Source organism: Magallana gigas, chromosome 5 (assembly GCF_963853765.1).
Source record: "Magallana gigas chromosome 5, xbMagGiga1.1, whole genome shotgun sequence".
Classification (NCBI taxonomy): domain Eukaryota; kingdom Metazoa; phylum Mollusca; class Bivalvia; order Ostreida; family Ostreidae; genus Magallana; species Magallana gigas.
The window spans coordinates 46,891,751-46,900,840 of NC_088857.1; the positions used below are offsets into that span (position 1 = coordinate 46,891,751).

Here is a 9,090-nt window from a genome sequence, read left to right on the forward strand (position 1 = left end):
TTGGTGATAAATAAAGTTACGTTATGGAAACGAGTCTTGTCCGATCTGCTAAATTCCTTACAATACATATTTTCTATTGTACCAAGATCCGCTCATTTTATTCATTTTTTTTGTTTATCTGAGACAGGGTCACAAACAGAACAAAATTCACTGTTACAAGGTGAGCAAAATCATCGATAATATGCACCAATCATTACACTAAAAGGCGAGTCAAGCTATCGACACTAATGAGTGTCGATTTATTCACTCTTATTTTATTATTATCAAAAGCAAGATAGATTCTCTATAATTCATAAATAAATTAATAAAAAGGGGCCGCTATCGCTTGTTTAGGGATGTCATCCGCTATATTTAATAAGATAAAATAAATGGATTTCTTTGAAGAATGTAAACTTCTGTCCTTCCTTGAGGCATTTATCGCATTTCGAAGGCAGAAGATGCAGATTGAGGAGTGATTTTTATTACCTACAGGTGTTAAGCACCGGTTTCGTTGAATCGATCGTAAGCTTAAATGTTGAGGGATCGATCGGGAGACTGAGGGGGTCGCAAACTAATTTAACCGTTGATTTTCAAAAAAAAATTCTCGGTTAATGTGACAGTTTTTATTAAATCTAGAATGGCCGTGATGTGTAATATGTGTACTTTTTGTATAAAGTAGGGTGTATATATTATTATATTTTTTTATAGTATTACTTTATATTATTATTTTTTATATATAAATAACTGTTGGTGCTTGCGCTAAAAACTCAAAATTTAAACTGCTTTTTTTTGCATATATTTATCGCAGAGTATTTTCATGGTGAATTTGACAGCCCGATAGAAACCCTTTAAAATTGTTAACAATTGTTTATATTTATATATTTAATTATAAATATAAGGTAAAATTACTAAAATACCGCATATTACAAATAGAAAAATAATTTCATTTGACCATTAACGTTATTGTTTTTGAGTGCAAGATTTTAATGCGGTATGGGTCACATTGAATTATTAATGTGTATGACATTGAGTAATATTAATTGTTTATAACCGTTTACATCCATAAAAATGTACAATAGTAACAACATGATTTTTAATCGTTTTGTAAATCATTTAAAAAATAATAGGGGGTTGCAGTGTATAATTATTTGTCAATGAATATTTTTGCTTTTTTAACACATTACATTAGGATGTCAACTACAACATATATCATTTTCATGACCACTTTCTTACCTTCCACGAGAGATATTTTGTTAGGAAGTATCCCTTTTTTCTAGCAGTATGACTTTTTTAACAAAGCAATAGCATAACTCTATCAACATAATGCTGAAATCAGCACTTCAAATTTTGAAGTGTTTGATTCTTAATTTGAAGAAAATGTGTCGGCACATTAAAAGTTTTCAATAACATTTTTTATTAAAAATTCATATACCAACTTAAGCATGTGCTTTATAACTTCAATTTTCTACGTAAGTGCAAAGGAGCGGTGTAAATTTTTAACTCCATGATACTAGTAATTCAATCCTCTATATGTATATTAAGAAAATGTCTGTAGCGAGAAAAAGTGTTTCATCCTTGTCCCCTCAAATTGTAAGTATTATATGCATTTAGATATATGATATATTCATTTTATTTGTTGTTTTTGCCATGACATGTTTATAAAAGCAAACATAAGCACCCTCGTAATGACTGTTACTGTAGTAGGTTGTAGGCGCCATATTTTCTCGTGTTTACATTTGTTGATACCTTCATTATTTATATGATTTACTGGTCATTAATAAGTACACAGCACACCTATAAAGTGTGAATTCTATGTTTATATTTTTCAATTAAATTATTTTCCCATTTTTACCTACATTCCATAATTTCCCTCGGGCTACTGTTTCAATACTGGGTGCACATTTTGGAATTCGTCTATTTTGATATTTGTCAATTTATTTCTTATGACAACTATGATATATATACATATATGTTATAAATGTATTATTGTGTGAATTGTTAGAATGTCAGTTTGCATATTATTCCATGTTTTCATAAATTGTTTATAATTTGTTTCAGCAATTTACCACATCAGATCTACATCAGATCTACATTCAATAAAGATTACCAATAATTATTGAATCTGGTTATACTTGCTGTTTTTCAAACAGTACAGTAAATTGAATCTACACACCAAGGAAATATGGCTACTGGAGGGCTCCCCTTACCACGGAACGGTGATTCCCAGAACGAGATTGAAGAAACCAACACCTCTATCAAGGATAAACATGATGTTATCTTGAGTGAAAAAGGACTCTTAGCATTTGAAGATGAAAGTTCCAAATATAAAAAACCTATATTCGAAACATGGGGGAAAGTTGAAAAATGCATTTTACGAGTGCAAAAATGTGACAGAACTATTGAACAATATCAAATCTTACAGAGTAATAAAGAGAACACATTCAGTGAGTTTCACAACAGTATTAAACAGTACCTTGTCTTTCTACAAAGACACTCCAGAAGTGAACAAGGTAAAAGCGAGATGAAACGATGTGCCGAGGACTTTGAGAAAGGAAAGTCAGTGGTTTACAAAGCCTTAGACAACATTAAAGCTGCAAAATTAGACCTCTTAGAAACAGCCTCAGAAATATCAACAACCAGCACTGAGAGGAAAAGAAGAAAAGAGCGGAAGTTGGAAATAATGAAAAAAGAAGCAGAGCTAAGAAAACAGAAAACAAAAACTTCGCCTTGAGGAAGATGAATCAATACGTATAGCTGAAATGAACAGAAAAAAGTGTGAGTTGGACATTGACTTAGATTTACTGAAACAAGAACAGAGTGCTAGTGATGATCAATGGAGCGAGACCTTGCGGACATTGAGAGAGAGAGTTCAGGGCAACGAACACAGAAGTTTGTGGAAAACATCCCTTCCAATCCTGTTGATGTTCAGATACCCACAACTGAATCGCCTCATGTGCTATCTGAAATGGCCCTGCTTATGATTAAAAAGCAAATGCTTCCTGAACGTTTTTCAAACTTTGATGACTCGCCAGATTCGTACAATGCCTGGAAGGAAACATTTGCCAATATTGTCAGTGAACTGAAAGTTTCCTGTAATGAAGAACTTGAGTTAATGTTAAATAGACTCACTGGCAATTCCAAATTTACAGCAATTGGAATTCGCAATGCAAATCCTGGGAAACCTAAGGAAGCACTTCAAATAATCTGGAAAAGACTAGATGAGATGTATGGGAGACCAGAAATGATCGAAGCGTCGATACGTCATCAGCTAGAAAACTGCCGACCAGTGACATCAGATGAAAACAAACGCCTGTCTGACTTGTTAAACAGTCTTATTAAGATAGAATCACTGGTGGCCAATTCAACATTTTCTACAAGCCTATCGTATTTTAACTCGTCCATTGGAGTGAATCCTATCATCAACAAATTACCATTTCACCTGCAGGAAAAATGGATCGCCAAAGCCTCCAATTACAAAAAGTTAAACAAAGTGCCGTTCCAACCATTTTCATATTTTGTGACATTTGTACGTGAAATGAGTGAAATCAGAAATGATCCGGCATTTGTATTCACCAACAGCCGACAACCAGCTCTCAAGGGACCGGTATACTCCAAAAAGTCTGAGGTGTCAACAGACAACAACAACAACGCCCGCTGCCCATATCATAAGGCAGATCATAGCATTCATCATTGTAGAGCCTTCCGTGCAAAACCTTTCTTTGAACGCAAGAAATTCTTGCAAAGTAAAAACATTTGTACTAGATGTTGCACCTCAACTAGTCATACAGCAAAGGACTGCCAAGTCAAAATCCAATGTAGCGCGTGGGGGAGTGTTTATCATACGACAGCTTTGCATATAAACAAAGCTCCATCATCAAGCCCAAGCATGCATGGCGGGGAGAAAATGTATAACTCAGCTCTACAAACCATGAAGTCAGAAACAGACAACATATCGCCTGTACCTATGAAAGCTTCAACAAACACTAAAGTCAAGTGTACTACATTCTGTGGCGAGCATTATCAAGGCAGATCATGCAGCAAAATTTTCCTTGTGGATGTATTTCACACAGACTATCCTAACAACATGTATCGTGTTTACGCAATCGTGGATGATCAATGCAACCAGTCTCTTGCATCTCCAGAGCTATTTGATGCCTTGAACATTATGTCCTCACCCATTCATTACACTTTGACTACATGTATGGGAAAGACAGCCCAAAATGGTCGGCAAGCACATGGTATGAAGTTACGATCATTGGACACAGCTGTGACAATGGACCTTCCTCTTCTGACGGAATGTGATGACATCCCTTACGAAACCTCTGAAATTCCTACACCAGAAGTTGCTAAGAGCTACCCTCATCTTCTCAGAATTGCATCTAGTATACCCGAGTTTGATCTGAATTCAAAAATACAGCTCCTTATTGGAAGAGACTTGATTGAGGCCCATCACATTGAAAAGCAGATCACTTGACCTCGAGGGGAACCATTCGCTCAAAGACTAAGTCTTGGTTGGGCTATAATTGGTGAAGTTTGTCTCGGTAGACTTCATAGAAGAACCTCCATGAATGTCAACAAAGTGTCTATTCTCAATGATGGTAGAGTTACGTGCAGTCAACCGTGTCAGAACAACATTGATGTGAAAGAGCAAACACTTGTGTCTAACTATATAATTGGTGAGCGTGACTTTCAATTTCATGGTGAAGATGTCTTCATGAAGACCCCTGAAGATGATTGTACTGGTTTATCGGTAGAAGACAGACTATTCCTAAAGTTGATGGATAGATCATTCACTAAAGACAAGGACGGCATGTGGACTGCACCTCTTCCTTTTCGAGAGAACCAACCTGATCTTCCTAACAACAGACCTCAGGCATTACATCGAGCTCAGATACTACACAACAGTTTACAGAGAGATACAGAAAATAAAAGACAGTTTGTGAAATTCATGGAGAAAGTTCTAAACAGTGGAGCAGCAGAAGTTGCGCCATCTCCAACAAGCACAGTTTGCTGGTACCTACCTTTGTTTGGTGTTCGTAACCCAAAGAAACCAGATCAAATAAGAGGCGTTTTTGATTCGTCAGCTAAGTATGGTGGAATTTCCCTCAATTCAGTACTCATGTCTGGTCCAGACATGATCAATAGTCCCCTTGGAATCTTGCTTCGCTTTAGGAAGGATGAGGTGGCGATGGCAGCAGATATAGAGCAGATGTTTTACCGATTTCGTGTTGATGAAGACCACCGCAATTACCTTATCTTCTTTTGGTATAAAGAAAACAACCCAGATGACATCATGATAGAGTACAGAATGACTTCACATGTATTGGACAACAGTCCGTCGCCTACTATTGCATCTTATGGACTCCTTAAGACTGTCAAACACGCTGATCGAGATGTGAAAAACTTTGTACAGCATAACTTCTACGTTGATGACGGGTTAATCTCTTTACCAAATGAATCAGATGCTATCAGCCTGATGAAGCGTACTCAGTCAACCATGAAACAGGAAGGTCAGATTCGTCTTCACAAAATGACGTCCAACAAACAAGCTGTGATGGACGCTTTTGATGTCAGTGATCATGGAGAACAGCTGAAAGAAATAGATAGTGATGACATGATACACAGATCTCTTGGACTTTGTTGGAGACTGAAGGACGATACTTTTGTGTTTACAGTACCTACTGAAGAGAAGCCTTTTACTCGTCGCGGTCTGCTCTCAACTGTAAACAGCCTATTCGACCCATTAGGTTTCATATCACCAATCATCATCAGCGGTAAAATACTTCTCCGAGAATGCACACCTGAAGGAGTTGACTGGGATGAACCATTACCTGCCTGTCAATAATCTTCAAAAGTGGAAGGAGTGGCAATCATCTCTTCACTGTCTCAATGATATCGCCATTCCCCGTATGATGTCTCACACTTCTGTTAGTTCAGCCCAGACAACAGAAGTTCACATATTCTCAGATGCTTCAGAAAAGGCAATAGCAGCATCAGCATATATAAAAACTGTAAGTGATGGACAAACAAGCGTTCGATTCATCATTGGAAGAAGCAAGTTAGCACCTCTTAATGGCCACACCATTCCTCGCCTAGAATTGTGTGGAGCTGTCCTAGCAACGGAACTCGCAGAGATCATATCTGTACAACTTGGCATCCCATTGCAAACCATGAGATATTACACAGATAGCAGAGTTGTGTTAGGCTACATTGGTAATAGGACTCGAAGATTTTACACCTATGTAAGCAACCGAGTTGATCGTATTGTACGAATATCTAATGCCAATCAATAGAACTTCATTTCCAGTGAAAAAAAATCCTGCAGATTCTGTACAAGATGCAACACTAATGTGATCAACATTATGCGGTTACCATGGATTACTGGTCCACAATGGTTGTGCGATGTGACGGAAATGAAACCTACACAGTTTCCACTTTTTGAACCTGATAGTGACAGAGAAGTCCGTCCAATCGATAGACCTGTAATATGTTCACAAACTGACGTTACCATTACAACAACAGGATCTGATCTCATTACCAAGAAATTTGATCGATTTGATCGTTGGAGTTGTCTCATTGTGGGCATTGCTTGTCTCAAGCGAGTTTGCCGCAGGTTTAGAGCTTGTCGTGACCAGAAACCTATGCAACTTACCCGTTATGATGAAATTCGTGAAGCAGAGACCTTTATCCTAAAACAGATTCAACAAGAATTCTTCTCTAAAGAGATAAACAGTTTAAAGTCTGGAAAACCTTTGAACAAAGACACAAGTATATCCACACTTGCACCATTCTTAGATGAAAATGGACTAATGTGTGTTGGTGGAAGATTGAACAAAGCTGCTGGATTTTTACCATCAAAAGAAATCAATCCAATTATTCTTCCCAAGAACAGTCATATCTCTGTTCTTTTGATTCGTCATTTTCACGAGCAAGTCAAACATCAGGGGAGATTATTCACTGAAGGTGCACTTCGTACGGCAGGTTATTGGATCCTGGGAGGCAAGTGCAAGATTTCATCTTTCATTCACACTTGCGTGACTTGTCGAAAATTTCGCCGTGGCCTTGAAACACAGATGATGGCAGACTTACCAGAGGACAGGATCACACCAGGCCCTGCTTTCACATCTGTTGGAATTGATGTCTTCGGACCATGGGAAGTCTGTACCCGCAGAACTAGAGGAGGCGCTGCAAACAGCAAGAGATGGGGACTGATGTTTACCTGTTTAACATCAAGAGCGGCTCACATAGAGGTTATTAAAGAGATGTCGAGTTCATGTTTTATAAATGCGCTGCGTAGATTTCTATCACTCCGTGGCCCAGTGAAGATAATAAGATCTGACCGTGGCACCAATTTCATTGGAGCTGCTGAGGAAATGAGAGTGAACACGATAAAAGTAGAAGAGGGACCAGTTCAACAGTTCCTGGACAAATCGGCCTACATCACCTGGATTTTCAATGTCCCACATTCCTCCCATATGGGTGGTGTCTGGGAGCGAGTCATAGGAATGACAAGGAAAATCCTTGATTCAATGCTTTTGGAATCTAGTGGTAAACCTCTAACACATGAGACATTAGCAACATTTTTATGTGAAGTTTGTGCCATCATAAACTCTAGACCTATAGCACCGATACCTTCGGATCCAAATGACACAATGATTCTTACGCCAACTATGATTCTCACCGGGAAAGTTGATTTCCTACCAGTCGTGTCTGATTCACTCAGTCTACAAGACGTTTACAGAGCGCAATGGAAACGTGTCCAAATTCTTGCAGATATTTTCTGGAATCAGTGGCGTAAGCAGTATCTATCGATCCTACAAAGTAGACGTAAGTGGAAAAGCGAAACCAGAAACGTTACAGTAGATGGTGTGGTACTGTTGAAAGATCCCGCAGAGCACCGGAGCAACTGGCCAACTGGTATTATTGACCGCGTATTTCCAAGTGACGATGGAATCGTGAGAAAAGTTGTTGTGCGAACTATTCGAGCCGGAAAACCAACATTTTACAGTCGACCATTTCATTATCTCGTGTTGCTAATAGAAAGTGAACAGTGACTAGATGTGAACTGTAACTTATGGACTGTGAATAATGGACTGTTAACAATGAATTTGTAAACATTGACTTATATTATGATTCATATATCAAGTGATCACGAGATATATTATTTATCAACTAGTTTATCACAATTTTGAAATGTTTTGTGCATGCATATGAATAGTGGCATCTCAAAGATGCCAGACGGGGAGTGTAGTGGAACCAAGAGTTATCTTTCTTGATCTTGTATTATACAGTCTGAGGGTTATTCCTCTTTATGTGGAACTCTTCTATGTTCAGTTTTTCACGCTGTGTACGTGCGGTCCCGCCGCAGTGCTAAACATTTTCTATACCAACATATTCCACGTTTCATCCTTGTCCCCTCAAATTGTAAGTATTATATGCATTTAGATATATGAAATATTCGCTTGCAATGAGTTTGCTTGATTATTGCAATTAATATTCATATCCATATATTTACATTAAGTATATATTCCCCCTTCTGTTTGCATTGGAAATCTGCGATGTTCAATTTTCTATTAATACATAATGCTAATTCATTCGCCATGAGCACAAAAATAAACGTCTTCACGTGTTTTGAATATATTTATCTTAGTGATATTGAATGTAACTTTCAATCCTACATAACCAATTTGATTTGCACTTTCGAAAAAAAAAATAATTTATATATATCTTATCCTAAATTTTAAAAAAGATCATTCTCCACAAAGTTACTGGCACTATGAATAACATATTAATATGGCAGTTCCATGTTTCATATCCCTGACTAAGAGCGTAAATAATGGCTTTATAGCAGCGATACACAAAATTTCATACAAACAGACATCAGTATGAAAATATTAATATAAGCATTGAAAGCTTATTTTTGGATGTCGTCGGTCCTATGACATACCAAGCGGAGCACACAACCTATCATAAGTATCTTCATAAGATTGAGTTTTACTGTTTTAAAGTTACATTTTAAAATTGCTAAAAAGAATAGATCAAACAAAAGGAAAGAGGTAGGGATTTATAGTCTTGCTCGCAAAGTGCATTGTCTCGCACGTCTTCCCGTAT

The 9,090-nt window shown here is 37.4% G+C and overlaps 3 protein-coding genes across 3 annotated transcripts; all 3 read left to right on the forward strand.

The window, feature by feature from the left end:
* The first annotated feature begins 2,812 nt into the window (after positions 1-2,812).
* Positions 2,813-4,453, forward strand: LOC136275633 (uncharacterized). The gene has a single exon (XM_066085258.1). The coding sequence runs from the start codon at positions 2,813-2,815 to the stop codon at positions 4,451-4,453; it is 1,641 nt and encodes a 546-aa protein (XP_065941330.1).
* A 90-nt stretch (positions 4,454-4,543) lies between these two features.
* Positions 4,544-5,824, forward strand: LOC136275634 (uncharacterized). Its single transcript, XM_066085259.1, has one exon. It carries the CDS (start codon positions 4,544-4,546, stop codon positions 5,822-5,824), a length of 1,281 nt encoding a protein of 426 aa, XP_065941331.1.
* Positions 5,825-5,891: 67 nt separating this feature from the next.
* Positions 5,892-8,033, forward strand: LOC136275635 (uncharacterized). The gene is made up of 2 exons (XM_066085260.1): positions 5,892-6,192; positions 6,502-8,033. Exons 1-2 carry the CDS (start codon positions 5,892-5,894, stop codon positions 8,031-8,033), a joined length of 1,833 nt encoding a protein of 610 aa, XP_065941332.1.
* Positions 8,034-9,090: the final 1,057 nt, after the last annotated feature.

What these genes read in the sequence shown, in the direction of transcription:
- LOC136275633 (XM_066085258.1), top strand. Translation starts at nt 2,813, where the DNA reads ATGGAGCGAGACCTTGCGGACATTGAGAGAGAGAGTTCAGGGCAACGA.
- LOC136275634 (XM_066085259.1), top strand. Translation starts at nt 4,544, where the DNA reads ATGAATGTCAACAAAGTGTCTATTCTCAATGATGGTAGAGTTACGTGC.
- LOC136275635 (XM_066085260.1), top strand. Translation starts at nt 5,892, where the DNA reads ATGTCTCACACTTCTGTTAGTTCAGCCCAGACAACAGAAGTTCACATA. An exon ending in AGTTGTGTTAGGCTACATTG is followed by an intron (nt 6,193 to 6,501) that starts GTAATAGGACTC and finishes TTACAACAACAG; the next exon opens with GATCTGATCTCATTACCAAG.